Source organism: Eumetopias jubatus, unplaced genomic scaffold (assembly GCF_037043125.1).
Source record: "Eumetopias jubatus isolate StellerSeaLion01/CBP00866 unplaced genomic scaffold, mEumJub1_p1.0 scaffold_15, whole genome shotgun sequence".
NCBI lineage: Eukaryota > Metazoa > Chordata > Mammalia > Carnivora > Otariidae > Eumetopias > Eumetopias jubatus.
The window spans coordinates 94393389-94413497 of NW_028274821.1; the positions used below are offsets into that span (position 1 = coordinate 94393389).

Genomic DNA, 20109 nt, shown 5'->3' on the forward strand with positions numbered 1-20109 from the left:
GGCGCGGCGCAGGCGCATTGGCCGCGCACGCGATGGGCGGGGTGTGGACGGCGCTGCGATGGCTGCCCGCGGGTGTGGGACCAGCGAAGCCCCCGGCCCCTCTCAGAGCCCGGCCTCCTGACGCCGCCAGTGGGCGGGGCCGCCCGGGCCGCCTCCGCCGCTGTCATGTATCCGACGCCGCCGCCGGCGCCGCATCGGGACTTCATCTCGGTGACGCTGAGCCTCGGCCAGAGCTACGACGGCAGCAAAAGCTGGCGGCGGCGCTCGTGCTGGAGGGTGAGGGTCCAGCCCGGGGTCCCGGGGTCCCGGGGTCCCGGGGTCGCGGGCCCAGGGGGCGATGGAGCCGGCCTGCCGCGGTCTCTGGGGCCCGAGCTCCGCGGGGTGGGGGCGGCGCGCGGCTTCCCGCGCTGAGAGCTGTCCCTCGGGGCGGCGAGGCGGGAGCCCAGCCTGTGCCCGCTCTGGAGTGTGCCCAGCGGTGTCGGGCTGCGGGGCGTCCGCGCCCCACTTCTGGGCAGGTGCGAGGTCCCGCCGGCGGCCGGAGCCGGCGCGCGCCGCGTGCGGGCATCTCTGCACTGCCCGTGCGGCGGCTCGCCCGTCGCTGGCGAGAGGGCAGCTCCCCCGGTGCCGAAACCGGGCTGGGGAGTTCCTGGTTGTCCCCTCTGCCCTGGCAGCGGTTGGAGAGGTTCCCGGTTGTGCCGCTTTCAGTCAGGAGCCTCATTCTCCGTGCTCCCCCTTAGAAATGGAAGCAGCTGTCGAGATTACAGCGGAACGCGATCCTCTTCTTGCTCACGCTTCTGCTGCTCTGTGGACTCGTGTCCTACATCAGCGTGGCTGACCCGTGGAGAGGTATCGGCTGCACGGGTGCCTTAACGTGATGTGTGTGTGTCACCGAGGGCTGACCGGGCAGAAGGGTCGGGCAGTCCACCTTAAAGGTCAACGGGTAGAGCGTTTTTATCCGCGTGGCCAGAACACGGATGAGAGTTTCCCCTTGTCCAGCTGCTCCCTTAGTGTCTGGTGTTAAGTCCCGGCATCTCCATCCCCTCTGCCTCGCAGAGAAGTTGAGGTCCTGAGGTCGCAAGCTCGGTCCAGATACACCCCGTGACCTTCCTCACACGTGCTCCCGTGTCTTTGGAAAGGCCCGGGCAGGGTTCCGGTGAGCGCGTAGAGAATCCTGGTGAATTTCTCTGTTAAGGTCCTGGCTGGCGTCCAGCAGGAAGGCTGAGGAGCCGCTGCAGGTGGCTCAAGCCAGTGGGCCGCTTGCTACCCTCCGTAGTCCCTGGAAGGGAAGAGCTTAAGGGCATGTATTTGTGGGGCGTGGGTTGGGGTCAAGGCCCAGAACTGCCAAGGGCTTTGAAAAAGGTGTGATTCCCTCTGGCCGTCCTTGGATTCGTTTCGGTGACCTTCCCCGGGTCTCACGACGTCCTTTCATAAGGAATCGTGCCTGCCTGGACGTGCTCTATGACACGCTTTGAATCTCCTCCGGGCTGTGTGGCCTGTTGGGGATCAAACCAGTTCTCTTGTTTAGCTGTGAACGGCCGGTCAGCAGAAGAGCGGAAGATGAGACCTGCGGATCCGCCCGTGCTGCCAGCTCCTCAGAAAGCAGATGCTAATCCAGAAAACTTCCCAGGGGTTTTACCTCAGGTACTTTGGATCAACTGCACGTGGGGTCGTCGCCGGGGTCCGACCCGCGGGCGTTTCAGAACAATGTGTGGTGTTTCAAGCAGACGGGGAAGAATTCTTTCTCTCACCATCTGTGTGACCCTCTTCCGATCCCAAGGGGGCCTCCTTCCTGTCCTCTGGAGGAGGCGCCTCCTCCCGCCCGCCCTCCCTTGAGGACTGGCTGCTCCCGGGCCCCCGCCCTCCGTCCCTGGACCCGGCGCCCTTCCCTTGCCACGGCGTTCGAGGATGAAGTGCAGGAGTCCCGGGGCCCAGGCCCGCGAGAGTGTTCTCTCCGGCTCCATCCACGGGGACGTGTCCTGAACTTCTCTTGCTACCTTTAGGGACTGTGACAGTCTGGAAGCATCCCGGACCAGGAGTTTAACCCGCCATCCAGGGCCACGCCAGCCCGTTGGCGCAGTCTCCGTGGCGGTCGGTCGGGGCCAGGAGATGGCGAGTCAGGATCTCCTGGCCAAATCTGCGTGTTGTGATGAAAAACGAAAGGAATTTCCTCTGGGGCCGTGTGCTGCTAGCCAGTTCACACAGTCCGTGGGGTTGGGTCTGATAGGGGAGCGTCTCAGGGGAAAAGGAAGAGCAGCCCGCAGGCAACTGAAGTGTTTACACGGGTGACTCTTACTTTTATCTAGAAGCCGAAGAGGCATTTCCGACGGCGACCGCCCAACCTGCAGATTCGAGCCCCCGGTAAAGACTCCGAGGACCGGAGGCAGGACGACACCCAGCGGAGGGACGAGGCGGTGGGCGACGCTCGTCGAGAAGAGAACACGCAGAGAACAGTGGTCAGGTACGAGGAGCGCCAGAGGAGGCTGGACGTGCAGACACGCTGAGGCCCGCGTATCTGACGTTCTCTGAAAACCAAAGAGGAGGGGAATGAGCACGACTCTAGAGTACATCTTGCTTTCAAAGCAGGCAGGATCCAGAGCGGGACCCTGGTGGGGGCGGGCCCCGCCTTCTGCTTGGTCCTGCTCGGAGTGGAGGGCAGCAGGGAGGCCCGCCAGGTGGCGGGGACCTTGGGGCGTTTGCATCTCCGCCCTCAAGCTGGCTGATTGCTCTTCCTTCTCTCCCCGAAGCTGGAGGGGAGCGGTGATTGAGCCGCAGCCCGGCACCGAACTTCCTTCGAGAAAGGCAGAGGCCCCCCACAAGCCTTCCTCACAGGCCCCCAGGATTCAGAACCAAGCAGGTAAGGCCCTACCTGCACCCTGTGGGGCCTCACCTGGACATTCTGACGGAGAGGGTGTGCGGACGCCAGAGAGCCTGGGAGATGACGCGGGGCTCCTTGGTGGCCCGTCGCTGCAGCCACGGGCCGCCCGTGTGGGCAGGAAACTCGTTTCCCTGTTTCCCGGCCTGGGTCTGTGCCACGGGACGTGGCAGGGGGAGGGCGCCTGGGGAATGTGGAGACACAGCCGACCCCTCTGCGTCTCCACTCAGGCCGGACGGGCTCTCCCGGCAGGTCTGCGGCGTCTCGCGTGGTGGCACCCGTAGTGGAGGGCCTTCTGGGCATGGGTGCTCTGTAAGCCCCGTGCAGCCTGTCTGCTCCGGATCTCACGGTGCCCTCTGAGGTCACGCGCCAGTCGTATCCCCATCCCCCAGATCAGAGAACCAGGGTAGGCTTGTCACGGCCAAGGCCACGTGCCCGGTGGAGCGGGGCTCGCGCCAGCTCACCCAAGTCAGGGCCCAGGCTGTGGCCCTCTGGTCCCAGCTGCCGTTGCCTCCGAAGGAAGGGGGACGAGGGAGCCCGGCCCCGGGACGCGCGGCCCCGGGCACGTGGGGGAGACAGAGTGATCATGCGGCTTGGAGGACGCGTGTCGGAGCCGCGGCTATCGACACGGCTGGGCCTCAGACCACGCCGAGAGAACACGTGCGGTGCAGCCGTGGACGTGCACGGTTCTGTCCACGCGGTGACTGTAACTCGTGCCCCATCCTCCCAGGTGTGGAGGGCAGAGACCTTCTGCCCCGCATCAGTCACGAGGGCACCCCGGAAGGGCTACGTGGGGCCTCGGGTGCACCTGCTCCACGTTGTTTCCTCTTTGAAAACGCCCGGGGTGAGGAGGTGCGGCAGGGGCACCTGGAAGATGGGGCGCTCCCGTCCGGGTGAGCAGCAGCCGGCACGCTCGACAGTCCCGAAGCCAAAGGGCACGGTGCGGCCGTCGGGTGCTCACCGCATGGTCCCCGAGCCCCAGAGGGTCATGCCCGCCGGGCCCCTGGTGGAGGCGGACGAGAGACCGTGCTGTCCTCGCAGGCCTCGGCGGCCTCGCCGCCTTGGCAGACGTGTCCAGCCGTGAGGACCCGACCTTCGGCACCATCGACTGCTGCCCCTACGCTGGACAAGGGCGCCCCCTCACCGTGCCCCATTCAGCTTGGGGCTGCACAGGGGCCCTGTGGGAACCCTGACCGGGGCCGGTCCCGGTGACCTGCTCTCTTCCTTCCAGCTTCCCCGAACGAGCGTCAGAGGGCCGTGATCGATGCCTTCCGCCACGCATGGGCCGGATACCGCAAGTTCGCCTGGGGCCACGACGAGCTGAAACCCGTGTCCAGGTCCTTCAGCGAGTGGTTTGGCCTGGGCCTGACGCTGATTGACGCCCTGGATACCATGTGGATTTTAGGTCTGAGAAAAGGTACCTGCTCGTTCCCTAGCACACGGCCAAGTTCTCGGGTGACTCTAGGGCGAGCGAGCGAGCGAGCGAGCCGTGAGCGGGAGGGCGTAAACGCTGTCGTTTCCCTCGGGCGCGCTCTCCCTTCGCGTGGGTGACGGCAGCGGGCGTGCTGGGCCTGGGCAGTTGCTTTGCCGCTTGACGTCGGGCGCCCAGGGGGACGCTCAGGACACCCGCTGCGGACGTGGGCCGCGGCGTCCAGGGGCGGTTCCAGCCGGATCCTCTGTTGCAGCCGGAAGGGGCTCTGTGGCGGGAGGTGGCACGGGATCCGGTAGGCTCTCGGTGCCCCGGGTCTCTCCCTCACGGCCTCCTTACGCCTCGCAGGTCGGGTGGCTTGGAGATCGCGGGTGTTTGGTTGTTTCTGAATTGATAAAGTCCGTTTTCCCGCTAAATTACTCACGCGGCCCTTTGTACCGCGGTGTTCCACCGTCGGCCGCCTGTGGTCTCGAGCGCACGCCGCCGGCTCCCTTTTCTCTGTGCGCGTGGGGACGCGACGGCTCCTTCCCCGGCTGCAGGACACGACGCGGCGAGCCTGCGGGAGAAAGAGCGACACGAGAATGCAGGGGGCCTCCCGAGCGAGAGGTCACGGGGGCGCACTAGGACCACTGACCCGCTCCCCTCCCCACACTCTTCCGTGCCACAGAGTTTGAAGAGGCCAGGAAGTGGGTGTCTAAGAAGCTGCGGTTTCAGAAAGACGTGGACGTCAACCTGTTTGAGAGCACGATCCGCATCCTGGGCGGGCTTCTGAGCGCCTACCACCTGTCCGGGGACGACCTCTTCCTGAAGAAGGCCGTGAGTGTCCCGGCGCCAAGGGGACTCACGCCTGCGGGGAGAGCAGTCCCGAGCGAGCGTGAGCGTGCGAGCGGTTGTCGCTGGGCTCCCGGGACTCGGGGAGGGCAGGGGAGGGGGCTGTCAGTTCCCAGTTCTCCGTGCTCCCATCCCTTTGAGCCTGGTTTCCGCGCGTGTGCGGGAGCGGGCATCGCGCCGCCTGTGGGCACCGCGACTTGCAGGGACCCTCTCTCGGAAATCCTCGAGGCCAGCTCGGTTTGGCTGCCGTGGAGTGTAGAGGCCACGGGAAGCCAGCAAAGTCCCGTGTCCACGTGACCGGATGGAGGTGGGGGACGGGCTGGCGTCGTGGAACGGAGGCGAGGCTGCCGTGCGGCAGGGAGCCTTGATTCCTCGCTGTGTCGTGTATCAGGAGGATTTTGGGAATCGGCTCATGCCTGCGTTCCAGACGCCCTCCAAGATCCCCTACTCCGACGTGAACATCGGCACCGGGGCCGCCCACCCGCCCCGCTGGACCTCGGACAGCACGGTGGCCGAGGTCACAAGCATTCAGCTGGAGTTCCGGGAGCTCTCGCGCCTCACGGGCAGTAGGAAGTTTCAGGTACGGAGGGGCCGGGCCGTTGGCCGGGAGTGCGGCCGGCTTGCCACAGGAGGTACGGGCTCGCGTGCGGGTCGACCCTGGGCCGCCCCGAGACCCCCCTCTCGTTTCCTTTCTCGTTGCCCGTTTCTCTTCGGCAGATCCCGCTTTCTCAGTGAGAACAGAGGCCGGGGCGTCGAGGCGGCGTCTGGGGGCCGAGTCCCCGCCCGGCCCTGCCCTGCTGGAGGCCCGTGTCCTCAGGGTGCCAGCCAACGGCCTCCCACATGCTGTGGGGTTGGGGGCGGCGGGGGGGCAGTGGCGGCCGCACCCGGGGGGGGGGTGGGTGCAAACGAGGGAGCCGCGCTTTGGTGTTTCTCGCTCGATCGCTGTGGTTGGCCATTCTTGTCGGTGCGTCCTCGGCCCCATTCTGCCGTGCCGCGGTCCTCGTGGGGGAGCGTCTGGGCTCGGCACAGCGTGCCGGCTGCTCTCCTCTCTTTGGAAAGCACCGGGTCGTGATTCAGATAAGATCATGGCTCCTCGCGTGTACCCGGCACCGCGTTCCCCGGGCGTGGCCGTTGGTGCACTCTGTCGCCACGACGACGGGGTCCCCTTCAGCAGTAGGCCCGCGCCCCTGACGCTCCCTTCCGTGCGTGTGTGGGCCTGGGGGGGCGGGGGGGCCTTCTCTGTTGCGAACATCCCGCGTGGTGGGGTCGTGTGCCTCGGGCCACCCGCGTCCGGCTCGTTCGCGGCAGGTGAGGTTTTCCTCCGCGTGGAAGGCGCCCACGGCATCCCTCTGTGCCACGGCACGTGTCCACGCATCCCTTCTCAACGACCGGCGGCCGCCCGCTGGGCTTGGGTCCGCCGTGGGGGTCATGAGAGGGCGCTCCCACGAGCAGGGTCGTGCCACGCTCAGCCTCCGGTTCTTCCACGGCGGCCGGCGCGTGGTCAGTCGGTCAGCCTTCAGTGACGACTGTCGTGTCGGGCGCTTGAGGGTGCCTCGCTGCGATTTGATTTCTGTACCGATGACGCGCGGCGTTCCCCGAATGCTTGCCGGCCCTGCGCGTGTGTCCTGGGCAGTGAGGTGCGTGCAGGCCCCTCCCCGCCTGTGGACGGCGTGGTGGTCTTCCCGTCCTTGGCTCCTAGTCCAGCAGCTCAGCACGTGTGCGCCTGCTCCTGAGGCGTCAGCCAGGCGCCCGCCCGATGCCGGGGGACCAGAGAAGACTCTGGGTGTGGGTGTGGGCGTGCGCATCAGGTCGAGCCCAGGAAACGGCTCCCTGCGCGGGGTCCTGAGCGCGGTGACAGGATGCGCACAGAGCGGTGGAGCCCAGATGCCGGTGCCGCCCAGCCCGGGCAGTGAGCTCGGACGAGCTGAGGCGGGTTGGGTCTTGAAGGGTGCACAGGAGCTCACCGGGGGGGATGAGCCGCGAGCCCGAGCGTGGAAGCAGCCCTGCCTGCCTTTCCTCCAGCAAGTGGGAGCACCCGGCCGCACCTGGGCAGGAGGTCGTGGGCACCAGGGCTGTGGTTTTCAGACACGGTCCCCCGTCCTGAGGATGAGTCGGGCCCGGTCATCGGGCCGCCCCTCAAGGCGGCCACGCGTGAGGCCTCCGGACCGGGTCGCCGCGGGGCCTGGGCCCGTCTCAGAAGCCTCTATCGGGCAGCTGGGGTGGGGGATGCCGCAGGCCGGGACGCCGGCCTGCTCTCTCCTCCGCGGGGAGCAGATCCGTCACATGGGGGCGAGCCAACGCAGCCCCTCTCTGCAGCTTGCCCGCCCCCCTCGCTCACCCCCGCTCTCCCCTCGTGTGCCCCAGGAGGCTGCGGAGGAGGTGACGAGGCGCGTCCACTCGCTGTCCGGGAAGAAGGACGGGCTGGTGCCCATGTTCATCAACACGCACAGCGGCCTCTTCACGCACATGGGCGTGTTCACGTTGGGCGCCAGGGCCGACAGCTACTACGAGTACCTGCTGAAGCAGTGGATCCAGGGCGGAAAGAAGGAGACCCAGTGAGGCCGGTTTCTGCTGCGTTGGGGCGGGGTCCCTGCGGCTCCCCTGGTGCTGGGGTCTCGGTCAGGCGGCCGCAGCTGTGCGGGGCCCGCACTCGGCCCCTCCGCGGGGGATGCGTTTCTTCCAAGCACAGCCCATGTGCCGAGGAGCAGGGGACCTGGCCGGTCGCTGAGCCCCATGGCCCTTCCGTGCCAGGCAGGGCCCGGGGTCCGGGCCGGGCCGAGGGGCCCCCAGCTCACCAGCTGAGCGGTGCCCCCCCGGGGTTGTGGAGGCCACCGTGTGCACGTGCTCCCCGGCAGAAGGCGGCCAGGAACACCTGGGCCTCCCGCGCTTACTGTCGGACGCTTAGAATACGAGCTTTCCCGGAGGGCGGCGCGATTCGTAGCTGCGTCCCACGGTGTGGAAGACAGAGCTCACCCTTGTGAGGGAACCGGAAATCCCCGAAATCTCGAGCCTAGTGGTGACCGCCCCCCAGAACCCCCGGGGGCAGCTCCGGGCCGACCCCTGCGGGCAGGGACAAGGGTGTCACGCCTGGGGAGCCTGTGGGGTCGTCGGGGTCCTGGGGTTCTGCAGAGGCTAGGCTTGGGTGGCCCCTCGGGGCAGGTTGAGAGGAGCGACCCTCCGTGGGAGCAGAAGGCACAGCCCTATGCCCCACGCTGCAGCCGGCTGCGAGCCTCCCCCTCCGGGCTGGCCCGGCGCCACCCCAGACGGGGCCAGGCCTCTCGGCCACTAGCGTGTACGTGACAGCTCACGGCCGTGCGGCCCCTCCTGGGTGACCCGGGCGGGGGGGACCGTGCGCCCACCTCGCTGGAGCTGACGGGGCCTGCCGCTCTTCCCAGGTTAGTGGAAGACTACCTCGAAGCCATCGAGGGAATCAAGAGGCACCTGCTGCGCAGGTCTGAGCCCAGGAAGCTCACCTTCGTGGGGGAGCTCGCCCACGGCCGCTTCAGCGCCAAGATGGTGAGCGTGTGCACGAGCCAGGTGGGGTGTCGGGGGCGGGGGGCTTCAGCACCCTCCCGCGTGTCCTGAACCGCGACGGATTTGTGAGTCAGGACGTCGCAGAGAGCGATGAAATTCTGGCCGTGGCGTGTGCGGCTGGGCTGCGTGGCCTGGGTTGTCCCCACGACGGCAGGGGGAGCTGAGGGGGAGACCCAGCTGGGTCTGCGACGGGCCCCTGGCCGCTCCCCCGGGGTCCCGGCTCCCCGCCTCCCAGGGACCCTCCCTCTCCCCTCTGCCCTGGTCTCCTGCCACCGGGACCGCGGTGCCCCATCGGTGTTGTGGGGTCGGGCGGAGGGTCGGGGGGGAGGCCCCGGTCAGCATCTGCTCTCCCGGGAGGGGCAGGGGGTATCCTGCCACCAGCTTCTCCCCTGCTCCCGTTGAGCCCCAAGTGCTGGGCCTGTAGTTGAGTCACTTGCCCGAGTGGACCTGAGGCGTCCCCGCTCGGGCCCGTGGACTCCTGGGGACGTGGGAGGCCCGAGACAGCGCTGGAGCCGGTGCTGCCGCCCCCCGCCCCGTGCGGCCACAGACTCAGCGGTGGTGAGGACACGCTCTGATTTCAGGACCACCTGGTGTGCTTCCTGCCAGGGACGCTGGCTCTGGGCGCCCACCACGGCCTGCCCGCTGACCACATGGAGCTGGCCCGGGCGCTCATGGACACCTGCTACCAGATGAACCGTCAGATGGAGACGGGGCTGAGCCCCGAAATTGTGCACTTCAACCTGTACCCTCAGAGCGACCAGAAGGATGTGCAGGTCAAGGTGAGCCGGGGCCGGGCTCTGGTGGGGCGGGGGGGGCGCCGGGGGCCTCGCCTGAGCTCAGCCCGTGTTCCCCCGTCCCAGCCCGCCGACAGGCACAATCTGCTGCGGCCCGAGACGGTGGAGAGCTTGTTCTACCTGTACCGCCTCACGGGGGACCCCAAATACCAGGACTGGGGCTGGCAGATCCTGCAGAGCTTCAACGCGTACGCACGGGTGAGCCGCCTGCCCGCCGCCTGGTCGGCGTCCCGGCTCCTCACTGGCCACCTCGCCCCGGGCCGCGGGGATGGGGGTGGGGGCGCAGGCTCGCCGTGGCCTCGGGAGTTCGGGGCACGTGGGGGCCGGGGTGTCCCTTGGTCGCGTCTCGAAGGACCAGGCTCTGTGGGGAGAGCCCCTGCCGTGGCCCCGTGTGCACGGGGCGCATCCTTCCCGGATCCTCCGTGTGGCCGGGGCAGCCCTTCTCCGCCCCGGGATGACCTCGGGGCCGCCGCTCCCCAGACGGCGCCATGACCTGGCACTGCCCCCACCGTGCTCGGGGCCCTGCCGCCCGTCCTGCCGCCGGGGCCGTGGCTCTGAGGAGGTCACGCCCTGTCCAGGGCCCGCCACCCACCCTGACAGAGCCAGAACCTGACCTCTGCCCTGTGGTGTGTGAGGCGGTGGGGTCTGGACTCCTCAGGTGATCTCGGGGCCTTCGGGAGGCGGCCCCTGGGTTTCGGAGGCGGCGCTTTCCATCAGGGCAGCTGAGGGGGGCTGGCCCCTCTGAGGGGGTGTCTTGAGGAACTGTGGCTGACCTCCAGGGGGGCCAGTCCCCTGGTGCACCTTGGGGTCACCCCCGCCCCCAGGCCCTGCCCTGGGCCGCACGCGCGTGCCCCGGTGAGGCAGAGAGACTTGGGGAGGGGGCCGTCTGGCTGCCGGGCCCGCACGCCGAGGGCCGAGCCCGGCGTGGGGAGCCGGCTGTGTCTGCAGCCATGACCCCGCGGTCTCGGCTTCGTGCAGGTCCCCTCGGGCGGCTACTCGTCCATCAGCAACGTCCAGGACCCCCTCAATCCCCAGCCCAGGGACAAGATGGAGAGCTTCTTTCTGGGGGAGACGCTCAAGTACCTGTATCTGCTCTTCTCCGACGACCCAGACCTGCTCAGCCTGGACGCCTACGTGTTCAACACCGAGGCTCACCCCTTGCCCATCTGGGTCCCGCCTAGGGGGGCCTGACGCCGCTGTGGGCAGTGCCTCGGACGTGACCCATCCTTGCTGTGATTCATGGTTTCCCGTCCACTGGAGGAGGCTTCTTCCTTCTTCCTGTGAATCTTGAATCGTGTTTACATTCCGAATACCCGACCAGCTTCGCCGGCCGGTGCCCGGGCTTCGTGGTGGTCCCTCGTGCCTGGTCGTCAGCCGGGGCTGCGCTGGGTCCCCCACATAGTGTTCAGAGACGAGAGCTGAAGGGACAGCCCGACATGCGGCTCAGCCTGGGATCAGAGCCTGCGACGTGCCCTGACCCGAGGGTCTGGGGGGGCGCCTGTGACCCCCTGCGCATCCGGGCACCTGGTGGGCTGTGGTGTTTACACGTTGGACTCAGGGATCCCCCCTGGCCCTGCAGGGGCTGGGAGGGGCGGGTGGGCGAGTTCGTCCTGCCTCTGGACCACCTGCTAGTATGGACTTTCCACGCAGCATAAAGTAGATTGTTTCCATGTTGGTAAGTGGATCTCTTTCTGTGAATCATCTTTGTGTAGATGAGAAAAAGCCATTGTCTGTTTGGGACGCCTCAGACTTCATTCTAAGGGAGTTTCAGGTTTCCATCCCTGATAATCCTGCCGTCCGTCTTCCATACATAGGTTAACTACATTTGCAAGTTACCTGGCATTACACAGGTTATTACCATAGTCACAGTTGGGGAATAGAAGGTGCCCATCAGCCTACTGCAGAAACAAACAGCAAACAGTGGTAGCAAGTGATGAGGTTTATACTCAAGTTTGTATTTCATTAACCGTTGCTACAGTTTTTTAAATACAAAAGTTAATTAAATGCAGAACTTCAGTATAATGGGAAAGATCAGTAGTCAGAGGAGTGGGTGTCTGTGGCTTTGCAGAGACGGCTGCACCTGCTCATTCTCCTTAGAAACATAAATAAGCAGGTAGAACTATCACCATGAGTTTTCAACAACCACAACAAAATCATGAGAAAATAAAACAAAATATGGCTCACTGAACAGAATTGGTTGCTAGAAATTATCCCTAAAAAGTCCAGATTTGAGAATTATTAGAAAAAGACTATGAAAATTCTTAAATGTGCTGAAAGAACTCAAAACACACACGTGGAACTAAAGGAAATCAGGTAATGTGTGTGCACACTGAGAATATCCGTAAGAATCATCCAAAGGAGTAAAGTCTCAGACTGAAGTGTAGTTGGGAAATTCATCAGCAGAGGTCAGTGCAGAAGGAGCTGTGTGAAGGCCCAGAGGCAGGGCTATGGCTCCATGCGATGGGAGGGGTGGAAGAAAAGCATGAAGAACAGTGAACGGAGCCCACGGGACCCCTGGGGCCCCATTCTAAGTGGGTCCCACGTGTGCATTATGATGGGGGTCTCAGAAAAGAGAAAGGGGCATGAGAATGTTTGGAAAAGTGCTGAAAATTTACCAAGTTTGATGTAATAAGTTCTAAATCTACAAATTCAAGAGGCTCAGTGCCTGCCTTGTAGAATCAATTCAGAGACCCACTCCAGAGAAAGTGTTGAAAGGCAGAATCTTGCCATAACGAGAAGCAACATGTAATGCACAAGACCTCTTCAGTAAGGTCAACAGCCAGTTTCTCCCAAAAAAGGGGGGAGCGCCTGGGTGTCTGAGTTGGTTAAGTGTCCAACGGGTGATTTTGGCTCAGGTCATGATAGTAATGGGTCTTGGGATCGAGCCCCAGGTCAGGCTCCCAGCTTAGTGGGGAGTCCATTTGAGATTCTCTCCCTCTGCCCCTGCCCCCACTTGTGGGAGTTCACTTGCTCTCAAATCTTAAAAAAAAAAAAAAAAAAAAGCTGTAAGTCTATGGAATGACATACTTTGAGGAAAGAAAAAAAAAGTTTTCAACGAAGAATTCTATATACAGAAAAATTGACTCTCAAAAAATGTGGGAGACGGGGCGCCTGGGTGGCTCAGTCAGCGAAGCGTCTGCCTTTGGCTCAGGTCGGGATCCCAGGGTGCTCAGCGGGAGTCTGCTTCTCCCTCTCCCTCTGCCTGCCGCCTCCCCCTGCTTGTGAGCTCTCTGTCAAATTAAAAAAAAAAAAAGTGGGAGGGTTTAAGATCTTCCCAGATAAAAGCTGAGGGGCTCATTGCCAATCAGCCTGGTGTGCGTGGCATGGTCTCGGGAACCCTTCAGATGGAAATGAAGACGCTAGGTAGTACCTGACGCTGCAAGGAGACAGGAAGCTGTCTGTTAGACACCTGTGGGAAGTGGAAAACCAGTGTTGTGTTTTTGTTTGCAACTCCAATTTTTATCCTATGGGACTATAAAGATATGAATAAAAAATAATTAGAAATTTATGTGTTGGTGGGCGCCTGGGTGGCTCAGTTGGTTAAGCGACTGCCTTCGGCTCAGGTCATGGTCCTGGAGTCCTGGGATCGAGCCCCGCATCGGGCTCCCTGCTCGGCGGGGAGTCTGCTTCTCCCTCTGACCCCCCCCCTCATGTGCGCTCTCTCATTCTCGCTCTCTCAAATAAATAAAGAAAAGAAAAGAAATTTACATGTGGGGGCCCACAGTATAATTTGTGATGACGATGATGTAAGGGGGTAGCTTGGAGCTGTTGAAGTGATCGTTTACGTGTGTTAGTGTGTGAAGTTGGTGTCCATTTGAAGTACACTGTTAGGAACTGAGGACGTTAAATTTCACCTCCACGCCACAGTGACAATATCTAAAAGATCCATGCAAAGGGAAATGAGAAGGGACTCGAAAAGTTTCCGTAAAAAATTTTTTTTAAAGTTCATGGAGGAAATGAAGGACAAAGAAGGCATAACACAGAAAACAAGAGCGAGGTGATAGAAGTCTCACTGGTAACTGCCTTAAATGAAAATGGGGGAAACTCCAAAATCAGAGATTGGTAGAATGGATTAAGATAAAATCCCACTCTGCTGCCCAGGAGAGGCTCAATGTGGTTCCAAAGATGCAAGCAGATCAGAGGTACAAGGGTGATGAAAGATGCTCCATGTCCGTCGTGACCCGAGAGCCGCTATGGCCCTGCTTCTACCACAGAATAGACTGCAGTCCAGAAGCTGCTGACAAGAGGTACGGACACGTGCCGCTCAGTTTCTATTTGAACAAATAAGATTTTTCATGGGGGTAAAAAGATAAAAAGATGGATGAAGTTGTGTGTGCACCCGACTGCAGAGTCCCACAGCCCGTGAAGCAAAGGGACAGCTGAAAAAGAGCCAGGCGTGCGGAGGCAGGTGCATTCTTCATTCCTCACTCTCCAGAATGGATGGAACACCTAGCGGAAGATCAGTAAGGAAGTCAAGGACGCAAACAGCACCATAAACTCGCTCAACCCAACAGACGTGGACACGGCCTGAACAACAGTAGGATGTGCTCTCCTCAAGTGCACATGGAACGTTCTCCAGGACACACCAGATGGTAGGACACCAAACAAGTATTCATGTATTTTTAAAAATTAGAAAAATAATGTCTTTGAGCCACAGTGGAATGAAGCCAGAAATCAGAGGGCAAATAACAGAGAAAACAGGCAAATTCATAAAATGTGTGGAAGTTAACACACTCAATGGGTCAGAGAAGAAAGAAGGGAAATTTTTAAAATTCTGAGATCTATGAAAGTGAAAGCACAAGTACAGAATTTATGGGATGCAGAAAAGGCTGTGCTCAAATATAAATTTATAACTTTAAATGCCTACATTTAAGAGAAAGAAGAAACTGGGTTCCCGACTGGCTCAGTCAATGGAACATGTGACCCCTGATTTCAGGGTTGTGAGTTCAAGCCCCACATTGGGCATAGAGTTTACTTAATAATAAAGGAAGAAAGATCTCAGATTAATACCAAACTGTGCACCTTGAGGAACTAGGAAAAGAAGAGCAAACAACCCAGAGCTTGCAGAACAAAGGAAATAATAGAGCAGAATGGAGGTAAGGTGGAGGAAAACAACAGACGGTCCGCAAAACTAGAAGTTGGTGTTTTTTTGTTTTTTTAAGATTTTATTTATTTGACAGAGAGACACAGCGAGAGAGGGAACACAAGCAGGGGGAGTGGGAGAGGGAGAAGCAGGCTTCCCACTGAGCAGGGAGCCCGATGCGGGGCTCGATCCCAGGACCCTGGGACCTTGACCTGAGCCGAAGGCCGATGCCCAACGGCTGAGCCGCCCAGGCGCCCCTGAAAGTTGGTTCTTTGAAAATATCAACAAAATTGATAAATCTTTAAAGTGACAACAAAAGGCAGGAAGGCAAATAACTAAAATCAGAAATGTAAGCAGGGGCATTACTGGTAGCCTTATAGAAGTGAAAAGGATTAGAAGAAACATAAAAAATTGTACAACAGGGCGCCTGGGTGGCTCAGATGGTTAAGCGTCTGCCTTCAGCTCAGGTCATGATCCCAGGGTCCTGGGATCGGGTCCCGCATCGGGCTCCCTGCTCCTTGGGAGCCTGCTTCTCCCTCGCCTCTCTCTCTCTCTCTCTGTCTCTCATGAATAAATAAAATCTTTAAAAAAATTGTACAACAAATTTGATAATCTTTTTAAAATGGACAAATTACCAGAAATACAGGAATTACCTAAATTAGCTCAAGAGATGATATAGGAAATTTCAAAAGACTTAGAACAAACAGATTGAAACAATAGTTTAAGAAAAAAAGAAAAAAAAGCCAGGGACCATATGGCTTCACTGGTGAGTTTTACCAGACATTTTAAGAGTTGGGGCACCCAGCTGCCTCAGTCAGAGTGTGCAACTCTTGATCTCGGGATTGTGATTTTAAGCCCCACGTTGGGTGTAGAGATTACTTTAAAAATATTTTTAAAAACAATTTTTTAGGGGAGCATCGGGGCTCCCTGCTCAGCGGGAAGCCTGCTTCTCCCTCTCCCACTCCCCCTGCTTGTGTTCCCTTTCTTGCTGTCTCTCTGTCAAATAAATAAATAACATCTTAAAAACAAAACACAATTTTTTAGAGAGTTAACACCAATCCTTCTCAAACTTTTCCGGAAAATAGAGAGGAGGGAACACTCTAATCCATTCTGTGAGACCAATATTACCTTGATATCAAAACCAGATACATTTCAATAAAAAGACTACAAACCCATATTCCTTATGCATAATGATGCAAAAATCTTAGCAAGATACACATCAAATCCAACAATATATTTAAAAGATTTTACACCAGGATCAAATGGAATTTATCTCAGGATAAATGCAAGGGTGGTTCAATATAAGGGAATCAAAGAAATGAGCTGTTGATACAAACAACTTGCATGGACCTTAGGGACATTGTGCTGAATGAGAGAAGGCAGGCTCTTAGAGGAAAAAGGAACAATCAAGTAGTACACTACGTTAATAGAACAATGGGAAAAATACACGATCACCGCAATTGATTTGACAAAAGCCAACACCCTTTCATGGTAGAAACACTCAGGAAACTATGAGTAGAAGGGAACTTCTTCAACATGATAAAGGACATTTATGAAGAACCCACAGCCAACATCATATTCAATAGTGAAGGACAAAGCTTTTCCTCTAAGACCAGGAATAAGACCAGGATACCCGCTTTCACTGCTGCTAGAAATAAAAGGCATTTGAATCGCAGAGAAAGAAGTAGCACTATCTCTATTCATACACGATATGACCCTGATATAGAAAATCCCAAAGGGTTCACAAGAACCCTACTAGAGCTAATAAATTCAGGAGGGCGCCTGGGTGGCTCAGTTGGTTAAGTGACCGCCTTCGGTTCAGGTCATAATCCTGGAGTCTTGGGATCGAGTCCCGCATCGGGCTCCCTGCTCAGCAGGGAGTCTGCTTCTCCCTCGGACCCTCTTCCCTCTCGTGCTCTCTATCTCTCATTCTCTCTCTCTCTCTCAAATAAATAAAATCTTTAAAAAAAAATTCAGGAAAGCTGCAAGGCACTAGATCAGCAATAAAAATGTTATATTCCTGGGCGCCTGGGTGGCTCAGTTGGTTAAGCGACTGCCTTCAGCTCAGGTCATGATCCTGGAGTCCTGGGATCGAGTCCCACATCGGGCTCCCCGCTCAGCGGGGAGTCTGCTTCTCCCTCTGACCCTCTCCCCTCTCATGCTCTCTCTCACTTTCTCTCTCTCTCAAATAAATAAATAAAATCTTTATTTAAAAAAAGGAGAAAGAGAAGATGATGAAGAAACTTAAAAAAAAATGTTATATTCCTATGCACCTGCAATGAACAGTCTGAAAAGGAAGTTCAGAAAGCACTTCCATTTAAATTACATGTGGAACTGGGGCGCCTGGCTGGTTTAGTCAGCAGAGCATGCGACTCTCGATCTTAGGGTCATGAGTTCGAGCCCCACATTGGGTGTAGACTTTACCTTAAAAAAAAAAAAAGAACATCTAACAGAATAAATAGGGATAAATTTGACGAAGGAAGTGATGTACACTGAAAACCACAAAACACTGCTAAAAGAAATTAAGACCTAAATAAGTGGAAAAATACCTTTTGTTCATGGATAGGGATGCTTAATTTTAAGATGTCAACACTAGACAAAGTGATTTACAGATTCAGTGCAATCCCTATTAAAATTCCAGCAGTCTTTTTCACTGAAATGGAAAAGTCAATCCTCAAATGCATATGGAATTGCAAGGAGCCCCAAATAGCCAAAATATTCTTGAAAAGGAACAAAGTTAGAGGGCACACATCGTCCAATTTAAAAACTTACTACAAGGTGCGGTATGCAGGCCAGTGTGGTGCTGGCAGAAGGACAGACACACGGACCCATGTCCGTGAAGGGAAAGTCCAGGAATCAACACATACCTATATGGCCAATTGATTTTTTGCAAGGGCGGGAGGTTTACTCAGCGGGGAAAAGAATGATGTCTTCAACTAATGGTGATGGGAAAACTGGATTTTGAAATGCAAAGGATAAAGTTGGACCCCTACTTCATATCACATACAAAAAATTAACTAAAAATTAATCAGTGACCCAAAGAGCTAAAAACCATAAAACTCCTAGGAACAACACAGGGGCGTCTCCAGCGCACTGGAGAAGATTCTAAGATGAGACGGCAGCAACATGAGCACCAAACAAGTTGGACTTAATCAAAAACTTCTGTGCATCAAAGGACACCGTCAACAGTGAAAAGAAAAACACCCACAGAATGGGAGGAAGTATTTGTAAACTACATATCTGATAAAGGATTTGTGTATGTCTTTAAAAATTTCTAAAACTCAACAGAAAATGAACGCATGAGGACAAATAAAAGCACCTTTTAGGACAGCAAAGGGCACATCATGTAGTGTGTGTAACTGAGCGCACACACCAATGCGCCCCTGACTTGGGGTGCGGCACGGCCAGAGCCCGGAGGACGGGGACCTCTGTGGAGGCTCCTGCCTCCTAGCCCCAGCTTTGATGGCGACAAGGGGCAGAGCAGGTGGCAGTGAGCGACTGCGCCTGGCTCCCCAAACCTGTGGGCTTTGGAGGGGGACTCGAGACCCAGCCTTGGCCCCTAAAGTTGGCCCCCCAGGAAGTTGGGAGGGGCGTTTCTGGACCCCCAGACGTACCCGCATGCTCAGGGCCACCGGCTGTGGCAGGACAGTCAGAGGGCATCAGAATGCACCTGTCTGGGCCTTCCCGGTGCTGCCCAGGCACGGAGGAGCTGCCTGGAGGGTGTGGAGGGGAGAGCACGGCAGGTCTGCAGTTGGGGTGTTAGGGTCGGGTGTCTGGGTTAAGAGGAGGGGATGCGGGTAGGACCAGCCTGAGGAGAAGCTGCCGTCCAGGGCGAAGGAGCTGCGAGTCCTTGCGTCTCGTCCTGGCCTCTACCCTGCAGGGCTGCTCTCTACTCAACACAGGACAGACAGCCCTGGGTGCGGGCCCGAGGACGCAGGAACAGTGACACGGGGACACGGGAGCCTGGGGGCACAGAGACAGGACGGGGGGACCTGACACGTGGGCACGGGGGCACGGGGATGGGGGCACGACACGGGACGGGGGCACAGACACGGGACGGGGGCACAGACACGGGACGGGGGGCACAAGGGTGGGCACAGAGGGCGAGGGGCACGGGGGCACGGGCACAGGGGCACAGACACGGGACGGGGGCACAAGGGTGGGCACAGAGGGCGAGGGGCACGGGGGCACGGGCACAGGGGCACAGACACGGGACGGGGGGCACAAGGGTGGGCACAGAGGGCGAGGGGCACGGGGGCACGGGCACAGGGGCACAGACACGGGACGGGGGGCACAAGGGTGGGCACAGAGGGCGAGGGGCACGGGGGCACGGGCACAGGGGCACAGACACGGGACGGGGGGCACAAGGGTGGGCACAGAGGGCGAGGGGCACGGGGGCACAGGGGCACAGACACGGGATGGGGGGCACAAGGGTGGGCACAGAGGGCGAGGGGCACAGGGGCACGGGCACAGGGGCACAGACACGGGACGGGGGGCACAAGGGTGGGCATAGAGGGCGAGGGGCACGGGGGCACAGGGTTACAGGAGACACAGGGACATAGGGGCATTGACAGGACATGGGCACAGGGACGGGGGCAGGGACACGGGGCCATAGGGGTGGGGGCAGGGACTCTGGAGTGTGTGGTGTGGCACTCGGTGACCATGGGGGCCCACACCCATGCGGTGGTGTGACACAGTGGATAGCCATTGTCACCATGCTGGTTGCCACAGTGACCGTCTTGCAACAATGTGAGGTCCTCCCTGCTCAGTCCGGGCCTGTCCTGGGTTCCCAGCCTGCAGCCAAGTGCTGGACCCCAGCCCAGTCGTGTCCCAGCACCAGGCAGGCGGGGCCCGGGCGGAGCCTGGAGGTTGTGCAGGCCAGGGATGGTGTGCAGAGTGGGGCCGGCCGGCCCCCCCCCCCCCCGCAGCCCGGGGCAGGGGTGGTTCTGCGGCTCTGGCCCCTGACCTGGGCCCAGGCTGGCTGCTGGGGGAGAGGGGGCCCCTGCGGTGTCCGGGCACATCCTGGCCCCCTCTGACTAAGGGACCAGTGAAGGTGTTGCAGGATTTTCTGTAGTTCTTGGTCACACCGCTGCAAAGAATGGAGAAGGAGACCACCCAGGGTAGTGGGCCAGGAAGCAAGGTTTATCGAGTGATGGAGGACAAAGCCACCGGAGTTTCAGTGGGCTTGCTGGCGGACAACCTGTCATGCAATCAGGTTCCTGTCATCTCTCGGGTGGGGAAGGCTGGAGGGTTCCTTGCAGGGTGGGTGTAAAATCCTTTTAAGGGTGGTTTCCGCTTCGGGCCAGGACCCCTCATCCTGCCAGCCTATCCTTCATCAAAGGGAGCAGCAGGGGGCAGGGGGGTGGGCGAGAGGGTCCCAGCTCCCAGCGGCTCTCAGCAGCCACATCCCTGCACTGCCCCTGCCTGCCCGGCCGCCCCCCTGCTGCAGCTGTGAGCCGCCCCCCCCCCTCGCCCCCGTCACTTGGACAAGCCCTTTCTGCAGGTCTGCTGGCCTTCTGCCTGAGACCCCTCCTTCCCGCTGCTGCCCCATCTTCCCAAGGTTCCT

The 20109-nt window shown here is 59.5% G+C and overlaps 1 protein-coding gene across 1 annotated transcript; it reads left to right on the plus strand.

Annotated features, from left to right (window-relative positions):
* Positions 1-28: 28 nt before the first annotated feature.
* On the plus strand, positions 29-10737 carry LOC114203748 (endoplasmic reticulum mannosyl-oligosaccharide 1,2-alpha-mannosidase). Its single transcript, XM_028097066.2, has 13 exons — positions 29-276; positions 738-846; positions 1526-1641; positions 2304-2458; positions 2745-2854; positions 4104-4289; positions 4969-5117; positions 5524-5712; positions 7497-7687; positions 8528-8648; positions 9248-9445; positions 9527-9658; positions 10439-10737. Exons 1-13 carry the CDS (start codon positions 166-168, stop codon positions 10649-10651), a joined length of 1980 nt encoding a protein of 659 aa, XP_027952867.1. The 5' UTR covers positions 29-165; the 3' UTR covers positions 10652-10737.
* Positions 10738-20109: the final 9372 nt, after the last annotated feature.

Bases quoted from the DNA above. Each gene is read 5' to 3' on its own strand.
- LOC114203748 (XM_028097066.2), top strand. From the start codon at position 166: ATGTATCCGACGCCGCCGCCGGCGCCGCATCGGGACTTCATCTCGGTG. The intron at 2,459-2,744 runs GTACGAGGAGCG...CTCTCCCCGAAG, and splicing joins ACGCAGAGAACAGTGGTCAG to CTGGAGGGGAGCGGTGATTG. The intron at 4,290-4,968 runs GTACCTGCTCGT...TCCGTGCCACAG, and splicing joins GATTTTAGGTCTGAGAAAAG to AGTTTGAAGAGGCCAGGAAG.